Raw genomic sequence first — 19149 nt, 5'->3', positions numbered from 1 at the left:
CCCCCCCGGGGGGGCCTAAACCTAACCACCCCTTCCCGCATCCTAAATCTAAGCCTACCGGGGGGGTGCCTAACCCTAACATCCCCCCAGGGGTACTTAACCCTAGCCCCCCTTCTCGCACCCTAAACCTAACCCTCACACGGGGGTGCCTAACCCTAACCCCCCCCCCCCCCCGCGGCTACAACCTAACTATCCCCGGCCTACCTTTAACCGCATCCCATTCCCGCAACCGATGTTGCAAGAGCGGCTGTGTAATGCGGCTGCATTACCAACCACCTCTGAATCAAGATCATAGTCTCCAGCATATGTAAATGCTTACCCCCTCTGATATATACCACATGTGATGTCATAAATTCCCTCAATAACAAGAGATATGGTAAGAACTTACCTTTGTTATCTCTGTTTCTACGAAGTCCATAGGGTCCACAGGGTTGACCTTGGGGTATAGGTTGGGAACCAAATCCGGGCACCACGCAGTTAAAGCTTTTAGCTCCCAGGATGCACTTGGGTCCACTCTCCCCATAACCCCACCCCCAGCCAGAGGCACCTCAGTTTGTAAGTAGCCAAAGGCCGGAGGAGGAGAAAAAAAGAGAGAAAACTGGAACACTCGATAACCATACTCACAGAAATGGGAGACGGAAAACCGGTGACCAGTCACACAGCCCATTTGAAGCCAGGTGCGTCAGGGCGGGCGCCCTGTGGACCCTATGGACTTCGTAGAAACAGAGATAACAAAGGTAAGTTCTTACCATATCTCTTGTTTTCTACTTCAGGGTCCATAGGGGGTCCACAGGGTTGACCTTGGGGATGTCCCAAAGCAGTTCAACCAAGGGAGGGGACGCTCCTGTGCTGAGAGGAGAATCCGCCGCCAAAAAGGAAGCATCCTGAGAGGCAAAGGAAAACAATGCCTAGAACCTTAAAAAGGTGTAGACAGAAGACCAGGTGGCCACCTAGCAAGGCAAACCAGTCAAGGTGCCACCGCGAGCCACCCACGAGGGTTACATGGCCCGAGAAAAAAAAAACAAGCAGCAACAACAGAAAGCCCTACCCATGGGTAGGCCCCTGAAGAAGACATACGAGGCCGTCCAGCCAACATATGGCCATAGGCCGGCCATCCTTTCCTGTTAAAACCAGAAATCTCAGACCACCAATAAGGAGTCCGATTTCCGTCAGGAACTTGAATGGATCACATAAATCCACAGAGGCCGGACCACAGTCAATGAGGCCACACCAGCCGAGAGGACTGGGGACTGAATGGCCGCACCATAAGTTCCAGAATAATATGGAACCTGAAAATCACTAAGAAGAAACACAGGGTGAGAGCAACTCACACCCTAACAAGATGCCCTCCAGAAGAGGGAGCCACATGAGAACGCTCCCAATTCCGACACTCACCTGGTTGATATAAACTCCCTGATAGAAAGAGAGAAAGCCAAAGCAATAGACCATGTAATGGCTATTACAACCAGCGGTTCCATTAACTTTCCCCGGAGTTAACGAAGAACCACTACTAACTCCCAAGGAGACCCTAGGGAGGACAAATGGAGGCATAATCCAGAGAACACTCCAAAGGATGAACTGGATATCAGAGCGGAGCAATTCCATAACCTAATCATACTGACAGTGTAGAGATCTGCACTGTCAGGAAGGCCAGGCCGAGGGAGAAACCCAAGCCAGCCGGAAGGAATGCCAGAAAATCTGGAAATCCTGGACACCAGAGGATCGTATTGATAGGTATAATACCATAAGAATTATGGCTGCCACAGATTGTGGTAGGTCCCAGCAAAAGCTGATCCATGTGCTCCAATCATTCCAACGATGACAAAGCCATGGAAGCCGTAAGACCACTATAGGGACGTAGTCAAAGACAAACGACCCAGGTCCAAGGCAAACCCCAGGACCCTGAGACAACAGGTCTGGGTAGCGAAGCATCAGGAATGGAGTATCGATGGAGAGACTCCGAAAAACCAAGTACCCCTGACATCTGGGGCAATCAGGAGCCACCAGCAGGAAAGCATCTCTGTCTCTATTGAAACACTTCCCTCGAGGAAGAATGGAGACTGGAGAACACAGGTACGCAAATTGGAAGAACCCCTTCACCGACAAAGAGTCACTGAAGGTTGCTTCAGAATCCCCAGAGTTGGACTGTAACACCATAGTGTGATAGAGTCAGAAGGCCATGAGTGTCACCTCAGGAGGGCCCCCCCCCCCTGCTCACCAGGAGATGAAACCTCTCTTGGGGAAGAGACTAGTCCCCGGGATGCACGTCGTAACGGCTGAGGACTCCCGCTTCCCAATGGAGAGCACCCGAAATGAACACTGTCGAGATGGTCGGGAGGAGACCCTCAGACAATTCCCGAATGTATGACATACCTGACATTGGCACCCAACGAACAGTATTGCTAAAAAGGAAGCCACTGTTCTGACCCTGTCGGACTGAACTTTTTCAGGTTCACCTGGAAACAAGGGCTATGCCAGAGTGAAGCCCAAGACAGGCTAAAGTTCCAACAAGTTAATTGACAGGGTGGAATCGACAGACATCCAATTGCACTGAAATGGATGCGAACCAGACACTGTCCTTAGCAAAGAATACCCTGGACGAGATGGCCATAGTCACCCGAAAAGGGACCGACTTGCCTCCGGGGAGAGCATCATCGTTTGAACAGTGATCCGACAGAAAAAACTCGTTCCATCTGTAGATAAGCCAATTATGGAAAGGCCTGGAATGGAACTGAGCCCATTCCACCCTTCCAAAGGCAGACACTGAATAGTGGACCATGCATCCCAGAGTGTAAAGACATATGGCGACTGCGCAGACATCCATGTACTCCTAATGGAAGAGTGGAGATGCCGTCTTAAGCCAGAAGAATTCTCAGATTTTGAGAATCCAGCAGGGCTCCTAGGTGAAGAATACCCAGAGAGGGATGCAGGGAGGACTTTTTTCCCCTTGATTAAACGTCTGCACCCTGAAGAACCCACAGTCAACCAGACCCGGCTGTAAAGTACCCCGGTGATCCTGCTAAGAGCAGGAGGCCATCCAGGTACAGGAGCATTGGGATATACTGAACAGAAGAACTGTCAGAAAATCCCAAATGCTGGTAAACCCCTGTGGGACTGAGATCAGTCCCAACAGGCAGAGCCCGAAAAATCGTAAGTGCTGTGATACAGCAAACCTCAGTCCATGCTGAGGTAAGGTCTCTGTAAGTACCCGTAGGCACGCGTCCTGTATATCCAGTGATACCATAAAGTCCCCGGGTTCCAAACATAGTATGATGGAGCATAGGGATTGCTTCCTGAACCCAGGTAGCTTTAGGAACTGGTTCGGGGAATTGAGACAGAGAATAGGCCAAAGAGGACCATTCAGCCACTGCACCAGAAAGAAAGCAGAACAACCAGTCCCTCGCTGAGAAAGTGGGGATGGCCCAATTAGCTCCGCTTACCGCAACAACTGTATAGCTTTCTGGATTTGTAAGGCCCTGTTCCGAATAAGGGCCTGCGTACCATCACATGGAAATAGGCCGCCTGAGCAAAGAGAGGGCGTACCCTCCTACCCACGTAGCCGCGGCAACTAGACACTAGTACCGGGCAAACTGAGAAATCGCCATCTCCCAGTGGTAGGCCTGTCTCGTCAGGCTGACGATATATCCGTTGGTTCAGAAGCAGGATCGGCTGGCAGTCCAGGCCTGCTCGGAACTGGATATGTCAGCCCTTGTAAAGGCCGACAGTCTATGAAAAAACAGACCTTTAGGCTGACCCAGAGGACAAAAAGACTTAATAGTCTGAGGCCCCGTAGTGAGCATAGCTGACGGCGGGAAATTTGTACTGCCACTGTCAAGGTCAGATATACCCTATAGATGGTATCTGCACCTCTGCATTCCCAGAGCGCAGCCATAGGGTATTACGGAGGATACCGTCGCAGCCGGAACTCTGAAAGTTTGGAGCTGGTATCCAATATAGGCATGTCCACCTATGACAACTGCATATATTACGTGAGCGACCAAATACACTTGAACCCCAGACGTGTTGGAGGGGAAAAACATTACAAATACATCAGCTCAGTATGCAATAGTATTACCCATCCTACCATGGCTATAGCATGGTTGGTTAACAACCCCTGAAAGCGAGTATACTGATTTCAGGCAGAGTTACCACCTACGGATCAGAAGAATCCGACCACGCAGGAATGGGATGCGTAGTAACGTCTGTAATCCGACGAGTAACACGCCCATCCACCCCAGGAGGGGCTCATGATGACCCTCAGGGAATTTGGGACAGGAGACCAAACACTGTTGTAATACCTCATATCTGGCAACAGCCAGAGTCCCGCCCTGCGATCCACCCGCTAGTCAGCAACAGGGACCCAGAATGCACGTAATACTGAGGGTGTATGATACAGGTGCAGGTCAACATTCACTCTAACCAGAATGGACCTGCTACCAGCCCGAAAGCAGGGATAATAATACTTGAGATAGGCTTCCCCCCCGTGTAAGAGGGAAAGAGCCCAAAACAGTATCCAGTTCACGGTAGAGCCAAGTGGGAAGTAACCACAGGGCGTCAACCACGCCAATTTGCGTTTCATAGAAAAACGACTTCCACCCAGGGTGGCTGTTGTGGTAATCCCTGCAAGGGGCATGACAGACTATTGTGGCACCAGGGGGAATTCATATACTCGAAAAACCCCCTGTAGGGAGCGGTAGTCTGTGTCACAGGGGAAGAGTGCAAGAAACTGCGAGATACCCTGAGATGAAAAGGGCAGTATGGTGAAGTAACCCCAAGTGAGGTACAACAATGGGGCCCGCCCGGCGATCCGCAATTAAGAGGATCCCGAGAAAACAAACAGCCCAAGGGGGTCGTGAAAGGGACCGGCACCCGATGACGCCACATACAGAACCCTTTAAGAGTTAAATCCTCCGCACTAACACCTGCAGCACATGGCTTGCAGGATAGTAAAAATGGGTGCAGTATAACGCTCTATCTCCTGGTCAGACATATCTGACCAAGCCTTGTGATCAAGCAGCGCTATACTGGTCCTGACTGAAACTAAAAATTAGCTGCAGGGACCCATTTTCAGCGTATGCAACACACAGTTCCACTCAAAATATGGCAACGTGCAGCACGCAACAGTATGTGACAAACCTCACAAATATTAACAAGTATATAAATGTGAGGTCTCAGAACCACCCCAAGTACAGCTGTATTAGGGCAGATAAGGAAAGGGATAGATATACACTGACAGGTGAGAGAATAAAGTACAGTCAGCACTAGCATAAGTCACATACAATGCAGATATACACATATATACATAAACATGTCATATAATATACTGCACTATTACACTGCATGCAACTTACCCAGATTCAGTGTCTGGGAAGGCTACAGCGCTGTGTACACTGACCTAATGGTGAGGTACGCAGGGGGACTGGACTCACTGCCATCCTGAGAGATTTCTGCTGCACCACAGAGATAAAATGGCCGCTGGAGACCTCAGAGGAAGCGTGGCCCGCGGAGGAAGCAGCTCAGCGACGCCAGACTATGGATACTGAAAGGCGCGCTGAGCTGAGGGGAGGAGCCGCTGTAACAGGGAAGGCTGCCTCCCCTGGCCGGCTATTAACCCCCGGGACGCCGGCTCCCTGCACCGAACACTAAGTCCCTGGTGGTCTAGTGGACACACGGGGTATGGGGGGCCCGCCGCCACTGCCGGCGCCTCCGGTCTGTCCCCAGAGACCGGAGGCACAGGACTGCATTTCAAATGCGCGGATCACCGCAAGCGGTGACCCGCGCCTTACCTGCTCCCCGTGAATCCGGCAGCAGTCCTGGGCGCCCGCAGAGTCCGGCTAGTACAGACTCTGGGGTCCCGCTGAGATCCCCAGATCTGTACTGGCGTCTCAGCGCCAGCGGGGTGACGGAGCGACAGCTTAGACGTCCTATGGACAGTCTGACGCTGCCGCTCTGAAGAATCCAAAGGAAAAATAAAAAACTCTGTCCTTTAGAAAAAAATAAAGCTTAGGGGCTGCTAATCAGCTCCCCACTGCACTAAACGGTGACCCGACTCCGGCCGGGCACAACTTAAACTGAGGTGCCTCTGGCTGGGGGTGGGGTTATGGGGAGAGTGGACCCAAGTGCATCCTGGGAGCTAAAAGCTTTAACTGCGTGGTGCCCGGATTTGGTTCCCAACCTATACCCCAAGGTCAACCCTGTGGACCCCCTATGGACCCTGAAGTAGAAAAGGGGCTTATTCATCAACACCAAAATAACGGGTTTTAAGGACATTTTCCTTAATTACCGTTATTTTAGTATTCAATAACACAGGAGCTATCACTGATACAGTATGTCCTAGTTAAATCTGTCTGCGTTCATTTCCACACTCCCCATAAATTAGTACATTAGTACATTAGTATGGGGATGTAGAAATTAGGCTATTCATCAAATTCCGAAAATTATGTATTTTCGGAATTTTGATGGTGTTACTATCCGCCACTCTCAGGTGGCGTATAGCGGGTTATACTTACCTGCTTTCAGCTGGGCAGGTCCTCCTCGGCTCCCTCCGTTGCTTCCTGGTCCCTCCTCCAGCTCTGGCTGCAGCTCCAACTGTATTTTCCCGGCAGAACACAGTAAAATAAAAATAAAAAATATATATTTTTTTTACTTTACTGTTCTCTCCTCTTCAGACGGGAAGTCAGGGTCCAAAGCTGCAGCGATTAGGTAGGTGGGGGACATTGAGGTGAGCGGAAGGGTGGAGTGGGAGGGGGGGTTGGGGAGGAGGGGGGGTGGACACAGAGTTACCGCAGCTGTAATTAGTGCTGTACATGCCTAACTTTTGTGAACGTAATGGCGCATGCGCAGCACTGATTACAGCTGCGGTAAGTTAGACCATATAGGGATAAGTATCTATTTCCCGAAAAGCTGTCATCGCAAAAATGTCCCCTAAATCTTATTCTGTATTTTCACTTTACTAATATAAAGCTAATTGTGATGCGTTAAGTCAGGTTGTCGTCTGAGATAACGAGCCTGAGTCAGAGATGTACGGTATTCATGCGCTATTGTGATCTTTTACGGATTCGCATGTGTAAAAAATTTAAATATGCAAATGCCAGTTGCCCTTGTGCAGTAATGTGCGACGAACTGCGCAAACCCAGCGACGCCCATTTTGCATATCTGAGCAATGCTCAAGTCTGCTGGTGAATCCGACCACTCCACCATCGGAACATCGTGTCCCTGAGCAGCACCACTTTTGCATCCACTTTTGTCACCTTCCAGTGTCCACCCTGAAACGCCCATGAATCGCAGATGCTGTCTCAAATCATAGCGATGTCGTATGCAAATGTGTAAGTGCTTACAAGGCATTTTGCGCAAGCGCAGTAGCAACAAATTGCTCAGCTGTGCAAACATCGGCTCTGCGTCCATCTGTGATATAGGCATAATGTTGTGCATTGTGTCAGAGATTTTACCTCCAGGATAATCCGCGGTACTGTCTGATCACATCTATCACATCTCCTGGGTTGGAACCAATTCCGTTCCCGGCCTGAAATGATGTAACAGAAACAGTACATTATATTACGCTGAAACTCCTACTCCTATAATGAACCTGATGTAACTCGCTTGCCCATGTATGGACGCAGCACCTAGTATTTAGAGCCATCTGTGTAGAAGTTGGCAGTAAGGTAACTTTGCACAGGATTATGGGCTGATAAAGGAATGTGCATGATGGGAAAAGTGCAAATGTCACTTCCTGTACTGCCCACATTCATACGGCACAATACGTTCATTACAACTTTTCAAATATTTCGCCCTTAAATACCGTACTCCTATTTCCAGTCTCCTTTATGTATGAAATGAGCTAGAGAAATAAGGTGATATTATGGCTGTATGTAATTAATCAGTAACATTTGTGCTTGATATATTTTATTACGCTGGAAGCTACAAAAGCTATCTCATTGTTCTGATACAAGTGAAGGCTGATGCTTAATTACCAATTATTAACACTTGTTAAAAATCTGTTTTGAATTTGGCTGCACAATAGGGTGCTTTTCTATGCCCTCACAGCAAGAGACCCCCAACCCCCATCCACCAATCAATGCTGCCATTTTGACATTATAACAGTGTTAAGGTCTGAACACAGATGGGAACATGACATCTCAAAAGTGGGAAAAAATAACCCCCCCATCCTTTTTTTAAATGACTTAAGGTGCGTACACACTGGGCGATCAGGAAAGACAGTACGATTACAACATCGTAATCGTACCGTCGTTCCTGATCCCCTGTAGTGCCTACACTGAACGATCAGTCGTTCAGTGCAGGCACACTCCATCATTCCTGAACATGGCCGATCTGTCGTTATCGGCAGATTGGCCTGCATGTTCAGGCGATGGACAATGTCGGAAATGACCAGAGGAAGCGCGTATCGCTGGTCGTTTTCGACATTATAGTCCACAATTTGTGCACGATTACTGAGCCATTGCACGATTACGATGCCGTAATCGTGCAATCGCTCAGTAATATCGCCCAGTGTGTACGCACCTTTAGAAATTAAGCAGCTCTAATTGGGCAGAGCTGTACAGTAGACTCTAATGAAGGTTGAGTTCTAAAAAATATTAAAATGTATCTCTATCATATCCAGATCGTTCAGCTGCTACCAAACCTTCTGGAGGTGAAAAAAAACATGTATGAGAATTGGGTGACCCTCTGTGGGGGCTGTTGGTCCACTATTTCAGTTTTCACTTACAAACCTGTACTACTTCTTTATTTATACAAGTGTAGCTAATGATTTGGAGGTGCAAGTAAGGATGGCCATCAACCATTGATGGTTAGCTATGTTTTTTTGCCCAGGGGCAGGACGCTTAGCTCTGCCCCGTTGTGCCATTTAGTCCGCTCCCTTCCCTGTTTGTTCCCCACCTTCACATTATCAACAGCCAGGATACTCATTGATAGTTCAAACCTTCAGTGGTTCTCCCTCTATGGTTTCCTACCATTGGTGGAAACCACAGATGGAGACCATTGATGATGAAGTCTTCAATGGCCACTCCTAGGTGCAGGCTCCCTTCCCTGCATGTGGTCGCTCTTTTAAAGGGATTGTAGGTTTGTATTTTTGCACAGTGCAACTGTAAATGAGACTTCCTGCAGAAAACATTTATTTTTGGAGAGCGGTAACATTATTAGACAAATTGCCGTTGTGTAGTAGTAAAACAAGTGACAATAGATCATTCCACCTTCCATTCTAAAGTACAGTAAAGTCTTACGGTCAGTGAGTCGCCAACAGCTGCTACGACAGTGATGTCCGCCGGCCTCAGTTCATGAACTACAATAAAATAAGAAATAAGTTTACAGTAAGTTGACATTAAAGTGAAACCATAGAGAAAATAGAATCAATTCTCGACAAGAAAGCATTTACAAATACAGGGGTGTTTGCACATTACCGGAAGTGGGTTTTGCAGGTGATGGAGAGCGGTCTGTACACGTAAGTATGCTCCCATGAACCTACAAAAGAAAAAAAATATATGGATTTTTGCATTTACATGAAATTATTTTCTCGAAGTTCATTGATGAAAACTGGAACCTTGGGGTATAGAGGTGGCTGTAGGACCTTGGGCAGTTCAAAATAATCTCACTAAAGTCCTGGCTTCTCCGCCTTTATATTCCCTAGTTGGGAGTCAGTCAGTTAATTTTCAGCACAACCAATACAGTAGTCAAATCGAGAGTTAAATTAGGAGGGAAAGAGAAGGAGAACAAAATAGATGACATTGTCCCTCAATAAATAACAAATTAAAAAAACAAAGGATGAACCAGAGCATAAATTAGGTGAGCAACCAGTGTCGCCAGCAAACTTTGAGAGAAGGATTAAATATAAGCACAAAAATTCCTTCTTTTAATGTATCCATTGGGGAAACTGGAACCTGCCTATAGGAGAGTATAATGCAAACAAAAAAAAAACAACAACAATGTAAGATAACTGAAGATCGCCTAGGAACTGAAGGCTCATAAACCTCCAGTCAGGGATAGAATGAGTTATTAGTTAAGGGGGGTTGTGTTTCTTGTTGATGGCCAGCACAGGTAACTAGAGGGATTGGTGGGCATCAGCTTTGGGGTGGGGTTTAGAGGGGTTTTAGGTCAGTTGATAGTATAATCCAGCCTCTTTGATTTGATCTCCCACCCTCCCTCCCCTTTTGTGTCTTGCCTGTGACATCTTTATTACAGGGCAGGGAAAGAACGGCAACTTGGCGGCCAGCTTGCTGCAGTATGGGGGGTGACCTCCCCTGCAATGCACTGGTTAGGCTGATTTCGCCCTACTGGGGTCAGCGGCGCTCTCATCCGAGTGGGCCTGAATAGTGCATTGGTATGGGTGTCGGATACCTCCCCACTTGCTTAGAAAGGGATAATTGACCCTTGCAAGTTGTCATTTCATATTTGCCTTTGACAATGGGATAGTTGGCCCTCGCAATTTGTGACATCATTTGCCTCAATGGATGGTTTGCAATATGCTGCCGTTCTTTCTTCTGCCTCCATTCTTCTGTTGTAATAAATAAAGCTGGCCATTAATTTTTGAACGGCACATTCGGTCTCGTGTCTTCATTTTAGTTAAGTAAATGGTGTTAAGATTCTCGGTTATGGTTCATCTGTCATCTGACGATAGAGAGATTAATACTAGTGATTTTTTTATAAATTAAATATTAATAAAGGTTATACGTTAAACAATACAACAGATTATATGGTTTCATAATACAACAGTTTCAATATTACTTATAGGGCGGTATTCAATTGTTTACGCGGTCCGGATCTCCCGTCTAAAGTGAGAGGAGATCGCGGGCCGCTATTCAATTGCCGCCATTTTTCGCGCTGATCACGCCCAAAGTGGTCGGGTTTAGCAGCTACCCCCGACCAAAGTGCTGGGCGCGACCGCAAAAAGTGATGTTTGGGTGCCCAAACAGGTCACTTTTCGCACATTTCAGCTCGCACCCCGCTGGGGCTGCGAGCTGAAGTGGAGCGCTGGCAGCTGATTGCGCCCGACAGGAGCAACAATTGAACAGCTCTGTCAGGCATGAAGGGGGGTAGAAAGAACTGAATTCCACCCCTAGAGTACACCAGGGAATCTCATTCTCCTCTTTCTTGTTTTTTGCTACAGGGGAGAATACGCAAATACTTTCCCCAAAACTAACATCTTTGGACACAAAAATGTTGAATTTCAAGAATTTGGAAAAGAAACCAGGTGGCCACCCAGCGCTGCTACGCCAACAAAGGCTCAGTTGCTCCATCCAAGTGGCTATCACCACCTAGTGGAATGTGCTCCCAAATTTGCAGGAACAGGAAAACTACAATCTGCCAAATTGCAAAGCCAATCCATCTAGCATTTGCCAGCTTTGCTAGGGGGCCAGCTTTTCCTTTACGAATCGGAGAGGGCTTAGGAGGGCATCTGTCTCTCGAAAATCTACCATCCTATCAAAGATTGTGCCTTACATGAATCGGTAATGGCTATCTTCTGATTTAGGTGGAATTATGCTAACAATTCAGCTTACTTAGGGGCTGTTTCACTATGGATCGCAATATTGCGTACGCACGCAGTTCAACTGCGATACGAAGCCAAACCACTGCGATCGCAATGAAAACTCAGCACCACATAAGGACGCCCACATTACCATACGCACATCCGTAATGTATAGCAGAATAGCAAAACCATCCGTGCAATCGAGTGCCATCAGACCTATACGCACACTTGCACAAGCCCTGACCGTACTAAGGAATGGCTAACAGCCACGCACGCTATGAGGCCTCACACTGCGTATGGCCACGCAGTGGATAATTTATGCACGGCGTTGAAACGCACTGGCACGCCTGCGTTTGCCCGACAACACCCTCGTCACCACCCACAAACGGCACTTCCTGTCAATCACTCTGCGATGGGTATGCGTAGCCAAAGCGAACGCAGTCCTGATTGCAGTAGCAGGCTCGCGCACTGCGATGCGTGCGCATGTGCAGAACGCAACAATTGGCCGTTTGCGTGCGAATTAACATCTGCGATCCAAGCTGAATCAGGCCCTTTGTACGCTATAAATAAATGATAATAATACCCTATCTAGAAAAAAAGACCAGAAGGGCTATATTGTATGTAGGCTGGACAAGCAGCACTGCTTGCTAAAAGATTTGTACCCCGGAACCAGTACTAGTCTTATCTGAATGAGAGTGTTGAACATGAGGTTTTAAAGAACTAAGGGGTCTAGTTACTAAGCTGTGTTAGGAGACAGAGGGCCTGATTCAGAGCCGGACGCTCTGAACGAGCGCCCACTCTGAATCAGGGCATTTTTTTTTTAATAGGGCCGCCTTTTGGCTGCTCGCATAGCTTATGCAAGCATCCATGATGATGGTCGCGATGGTCAAGACCATTGCGACCATCGGGCTTGCGACGAGACCCTTGCGGTAGGGTCTCGTTGCCGCAAGCCCTGGAGTGCTTTTGGCTCCATCAGAGCCAAAATCACTCCCACTGACATCACTAGTGATGTCAGTTGGGCCGGCCCCAGACGGTAGGCGTTCCCATGGGAACGCCTCCGTCTGGGCAGCCACGCCCCCGACACGCCCACCAAAGGGCGCGTGCTGTCACTCAACATCGACAGCACGCCCCCTTTGGTGCGAGACCCATAACGACGGCTTGGAGCCGCCTCCGTTGTGCGCATGCGCACTTGGCCAACATCGACCTGCTTGCGAGCGCTCAGTGCTCGCGAGTGGGTCTGAATTAGGCCCAGAGTGAAAAGTGATAAGAGAGTGATAAGGTGCCAGCCAATCAGTTCCCAACTGTCAGCTCTGTTTGAAAAATTACAGTTGGGAGCTGATTGGCTGGCACCTTATCACTTTCTTATCACTTTTCACTCTGGGCCTGATTCAGAGCCGGACGCTATTTGCGGACTGTCTTTCCAAAAAAGGGGCCGGCTATTTAAATTGAGCGCTCGCTCTTTGCGGTTTGTTGACGCCTCTATGTCTGAGCGAGCGAACGAAAAATGAGCTCGCTATTTTGTAAAGACGCCCCTTTGCCGTTCGCATCACACATCATCTCCGGTATTTATTAGATTAATTCGGGTACATCGAAAGGCATCTGAACTGCTCGCAGTGCTTGTGGTAGGTTTTTCTTACTGCTATCACTGCGAGCAGTTCAGGCTAAAAGACAACCAAGTGACGTGGTCGATGACGCTCCTTTACTAATTATGCACTCCCATTAAACGCCCTTTTGACCGTTAGGCACGCCTGCGTTCGGATCTCCACACCCCCATTTTCAAGTACCTTCCCCTGTTACCACCCACAAACTGTACATTCTGTCACTCAAATTAGCAGCCCCTCGCTGTTTTGCGAGCGCACGATTTCCAACCGCAATGACTGGTTTGCGCATGTGCATTATGACCCATACGCATGCGCAGTTGTGCGAACATCGCTCAGAGCGAACGAGCGGCCGTTTACGAGCGGCTCTGAATCAGGCCCTCTGTCTCCTAACACTGCTTAGTAAATAGACGCCTAAGGGCCTGATTTACTACGGATTGTAAGCTAATATCAGCGGTGCTATTTAAATGTTTGCATTCACATTGCGATCGCAGCCTGACATAAGGACGCCCACTTCCCCTTACTCACATCCGTATACTAGGGGTACATAGCGATATCATCGATAACATCGAGTAACATCGGACCCATATGCACACTTGCACAAGCTCTGACCTTACTCAGAAATTGCTACCAGCCACGCACGCTATCAGTGCTATGGCTGCTTATGCTGCGCAGTGGATAATTTATGCACGCCCCTGCAATGGTGTTGAAAGTAACGCACTGGCACGCCTGCGTTCGCCCAACCCTCCCCCCTGTCACCACCCACAAACGGCACTTCCTGTCAGTCACTCTGCTCTGTGTCGGCGTAGCCTCGGCAATTGCAGTTCAGATCGCATATGCCAGTTCGCGCACTGCAATGCATACGCAGAACGCAACAATCGACCAACTGCGTGCGTATGAGCAACTGCGTTCCTTGCTGAATCAGGCCCTAAGACCCATATTTATCTATGAGTGATATTCTTGTTATCACTCATTTCTAATCTTAAATGGTGCTCCAGCCAATCAGCTCCTGTCAGGTGTTTGAAAAATGACAGTTAGGAGCTGATTGGTTGGAGTACCATTTAAGATTAGTAACAAGTGATAACAAGAATATCACTCGTTGATAAATATGGGTCTTTGGGCCTGATTCATTATGGATAGCAATGTAGTGTACCGTATATACTCGAGTATAAGCCGAGTTTTTCAGCACAAAAAATGTGCTGAAAAAGTACCCCCTCGGCTTATACTCGAGTCAAGTGTAGCGCTGACCGGATGGAGTTCGGTCAGCGCTACACACTGCCAAACACACAGCCGCCGGAGCCGGCAGCTGCGTGTTTGGTGTAATCAGCAGCCGCTGAGAGTCTGTCAGACTCTCAGCGGCTGCTGCTGCTCCCACTGCGGGAGCCATCTTCCGGCTCCCGCAGTGGGTGATGGGAGACACGTCATCATGACGACGTCTCTCCCATGCAAAGCGGCCGGAGGAGCGGACAGCGGCGGGACCAGGAGAGGGAGTTTAAGGTAAGTGTTTATTTTTTTTTTATTCTTTTCACGTCTCTCTCTACTAGGGGGGGGGACTACAGGGGGCACTACCAGGGGGCGATGACTACAGGGGGCACTACCAGGGGGCATTATCAGGGGGCACTACCAGGGGGCAATTACTACAAGGGGCACTACCAAGGGGCATTATCAGGGGGCGATTACTACAGGGGGCACTAAAAGGGGGGATTACCACTGGGGGAACTACAAGGGGGGGATTACTACAGGGGGCACTACCAGGGGGGGATTACTACAGGGGGGGATTACTACAGGGGGCACTAAAAGGGGGGATTACTACAGGGGGCACTAAAAGGGGGGATTACCACTGGGGGAACTACAAGGGGAGGATTACTACAGGGGGCACTACCAGTGGGGGATTACTACAGGGGGCACTAAAAGGGGGGATTACTACTGGGGGTACTACCAGGGGGGGATTACTACTGGAGGCACTGAAAGGGGGGATTACCACTGGGGGCACTACCAGGAGGGATTACTACTGGGGGCACAACCAGGGGGAATTACTACTGGGGGCACTACCAGCTGCTGCCATTTCCCACACTAGGCTTATACTCGAGTCAGTAAGTTTTCCCAGTTTTTTTGGGTAAAAGTAGGTACCTCGGCTTATATTCGGGTCGACTTATACTCGAGTATATACGGTACGCCCACAGTTCAATTGAGATAGTATGCTAATCCATAGCGATCACAATGCAAACTCAGCGCTACATAAGGACGCCCACTTCACCTACACGCACATCCGTAATGGTTAACCAGACTGAGAAAACATCGGTACAATTGCAAAGTTAAGGCAGGTCAGACCTCACTCAGGAATTGCTGAACTTCAGTGCACGCTATGAGGCCTCAGGCTGCGTATGGTATCGCAGTTGATAATTTATGTACGCCCATGCAACGGAGTTGAAACGCACTGGCACGCCTGCGTTCAGCCGACCACCCCCCTGTCACCACCCACAAACTACACTTCCTGTCAATCACTCTGCACTGGGTCTGCGTAGTCGCTGTTATCGAAGAGGCCGGTTCGGGTACGCGCACTGCGAAGCATACACTTGCGAACTACGCAACAATTGGCCAATTGCGTGCATATTAACAACTGCGTTCCTTGCTGATTAAGGCCCTTAGCCTAAAACTGTTTTGCTTACACTTCTATAAGAACTGAAATAACCTAGATAATAGAAAAGAAGAGTTAGAAGATTCCTTTCTAACATACCACGAGATATAGATCACCCATACTAAAGCAGGTTTCCTAGCTTTTAAACTGGTCTGTACCATGATTTCAGAAAAAAAACAAAAGATATGGTAAGAACTTACCTTTGTTATCTTTGTTTCTACGATGTCCATAGGGTCCACAGGGTTGACCTTGGGGGTATAGCTGGATCTGGCACGGGCACCACGCAGTTAAAGCTTTTGCTGCTCCCAGGATGCACTTGGGTCCATCCTCCTCTATACCCTACCCCCGAACCACAGGCACCTCAGTTGGTAAGCATCCAAGGCCGGAGGAGGAGACTAAACAGAGAGAAGGAAGATTGGAACACACAAGAAACCATACTCACAGAAATGGGAGACGGAAAACTGGTGACCAGCCACACAGCCCATATGAAGCCAGGTGCGTCAGGGCGGGTCCCCTGTGGACCCTATGGACTTCGTAGAAACAGAGATAACAAAAGGTAATTTCTAACCATATCGCTTGTTTTTGTACTTCAGGGTCCATAGGGGGTCCACAGGGTTGACCTTGGGGATGTCCCAAAGCAGTTCAACTATGGGCGGGGACGCTCCTGTGCAGAAAGGAGAACCCGGCGCCCGAAGAATGCATCCTGAGAGGCAAAGGTGTCAAACGCATAGAACCTCAAAAATGTCTGAATGTAAGACCGGGTGGCCGCCTTACATAGCTGAACAGCAGAGGTGCCACGTCTAACAGCCCAAGAAGGACCCACAGACCGAGTGGAATGAGCCTTAACGGAGGCTGGAACAGGTAAACCCTCCTGTGCATAAGCCTCACAAATAACATAACAAAGCCAACGGGCTAACATTTGTTTGTTGGCAGGCCAACCCCTCCTGTGAAAACCAAAGAACGCATAAATTCTGAGAGCACGGACTACATCCAAGGAAGCCTAACCAGCTGAAAGATCAGGTGACTGAAAAGCTGGCACAACAAATTCCTGATTGATGTGGAACTTCGAAACCACTTTAGGTAGAAACTCAGGATGAGTGCGAAGCACTGCTCTGTCCTGGTGAAAAATCAGAAAAGGGGGACGACAGGAAAGCACCCCCAATTCTGACACCCTCCTGGCAGAAGCAATTGCCAGGAGAAAAAACTTCTTAAACGTTAACCACTTGAGTTCCACCGACTCAAGAGGCTCAAAAGGAGGACCCTGCAGGACCCGAAGACCCACCGCCAAGTCCCAAAGAGCCACAGCAGGCACAAAGGGAGGCTGGATTCGGAGAACACTTTGGAAAAAAGTGTGAACATCTGGCAGTGTAGCGATTCTTCGTTGGAACCACACAGACAGCGCGGACACATGAACCTTCAGGGAGGCAAGACGTAAACCTAGGTCTAAGCCTGATTGCAGAAATTCCAAGATCCTAGAAACTCGGAACACCTTTGGATCATAGTTTCTGGACTCACACCACTGATAGTAAGTGCGCCACACCCTGTGGTAAATCCGTTCAGAAGCAGGCTTGTGTGCCCTGAGCATGGTACTAATAACCGAACCCGAGAAGCCCCGAGACCTTAAGACGGCGTCAAAGACAGCCGACCCAGATCCGGGTAAAGGCAGGGCCCTTGAGACAATAGGTCCTGACGCTGAGGAAGAAGGTACGGAGCATCGATGGAGAGGCTCCTCAGATCGGAGTACCAAGGACGTCTGGGCCACACCGGAGCCACCAGCACGAGCGTGCCGCCATCCTGCTTGAATTTCCGCAGGACCCGAGGCAGCAGGGATATCGGAGGAAAGAGATGCGCCAGTTGAAACGTCCATTTCACTGACAGCGCGTCCACCAGACTTGCGCCTGTGTCTCTTGTCCTTGACCCGTACACGGGCAACTTGTGATTGTGATGGGAGGCCATCAAGTCCAGCTCCGGCAGCCCCATCTGTCCACGAGTAGCTGAAATACCTCTGGGTGAAGCGACCATTCCCCGGGATGCACGTCGTGACGGCTGAGGAAATCCGCCTCCCAATTGAGGACTCCTGGGATGAAGACCGCCGAGATTGCTGGAATGTGGCACTCCGCCCAAGCAAGGATGCGAGACACCTCCAACATCGCAGCCCGACTGCTAGTTCCTCCCTGGTGGTTGATGTACACCACAGTCGTGGCGTTGTCGCATTGAACTTGAACCGCCCTTCCTTGAAGAGCGGTGCCGGACAACTACAGGGCCCTGTACATGGCCCGCAGTTCCAGAATGTTGATTGGGAGAAGTGCTTCTTCCGCAGTCCTGAAGTGACAACGAGCCTGTCACTGCCCCCCAACCCCGGAGACTGGCATCTGTTGTGAGCAGGACCCAGTCCGGGATCCAAAAGGGGCGCCCCTCGACTAGATGAGATGTCTGAAGTCACCAAGCCAAAGACTGCCGAACCTCCGGGGACAACACCAGCATCTGAGACCGGATCCGGTGAGGTAACCCGTTCCATTCCGATAGAATCAGCCCCTGCAGGAGTCTGGAATGGAACTGGGCAAATTCCACCATGTCGAATGCCGACACCATGGACCCCAGAACTCTCATTGCCGAATGGACCGACAGGCGGCAACTGCTCAGGCAACTGTGTATCCGCAGCTGTAGGGAGGAGACCTTCTCCGGAGTCAGGAAGATTCTTTGCTGACAGAATCTAGCAGGGCTCCCAAATGAACCATCTGCTGTAATGGAATCAGGGAGGACTTTCTCCAATTTATCAACCACCCGTGTGCTTGCAGACAAGCGATCATCAGGTGGAGATGTTGAAGCAGTACCTCCGGAGAGCTTGCCAGCAAAAGGAGGTCGTCTAGATACGGCAGCAGCCGTACATTCTGGCTCCGAAGATGATCGGCCATGATCGCCATCACTTTGGTGTATACCCTTGGTGCCGTGGAGAGGCCAAAGGGTAGTGCCTGAAACTGGTAGTGATGATGTAGGATAGCAAACCTCAGATACCGTTGGTGTGAAGGTGCTATCGGAACATGGAGTTAGGCGTCTTGGATATCCAGGGAGACCATATAATCCCCCGGTTCCATCGCCAGAATGATGGAACGTAACGTTTCCATCCTGAATTTGGGAACTGTGAGACTTCAAATTGAGGCTAGGGCGATGAGAAACATTTGGTTTCTGCACCAGAAACAGAGTACAGTAGTACCCCATCCCTCGTTGTGACTGAGGCACGGGAACAATGACTCCTGCTTTCAGCAAGGACTCTATGGCTTCCTGAATCTGCAAAGCTTTGGTTTTGTCCTGAGAAGGACTCGTGCAGAAAAGCTGGTGGGGCTGTCTGTGCCGAAAAGACAGGGCGTACCCCTGGGAGACCACTTCTCGAACCCAGGCATCCGTGGTGGTATTGTGCCAGCACTGGGCAAATTGAA

General features: G+C 49.3%; 1 protein-coding gene across 1 annotated transcript in view; it reads right to left on the bottom strand.

Annotated features, from left to right (window-relative positions):
- The window catches only part of LOC148532314 (phospholipase B1, membrane-associated-like), a 243485-nt gene that overhangs the window by 88150 nt on the left and 136186 nt on the right, over positions 1-19149 (bottom strand). The window contains exons 31-33 of the mRNA XM_088467994.1: positions 9414-9474; positions 9237-9295; positions 7449-7522 (exon numbers count right to left, since the gene is read on the bottom strand). Of these exons, the coding sequence (XP_088324120.1) occupies positions 7449-7522; positions 9237-9295; positions 9414-9474 (194 nt within the window). The remainder of the gene's footprint in view (positions 1-7448; positions 7523-9236; positions 9296-9413; positions 9475-19149) is intronic.

This window comes from Taudactylus pleione, unplaced genomic scaffold, assembly GCF_031769625.1.
Source record: "Taudactylus pleione unplaced genomic scaffold, aTauple2 ptg000079l, whole genome shotgun sequence".
Classification (NCBI taxonomy): domain Eukaryota; kingdom Metazoa; phylum Chordata; class Amphibia; order Anura; family Myobatrachidae; genus Taudactylus; species Taudactylus pleione.
Note: the sequence above shows the minus strand (reverse complement) of the source record. Positions and strands in the feature narration are given on the sequence as shown.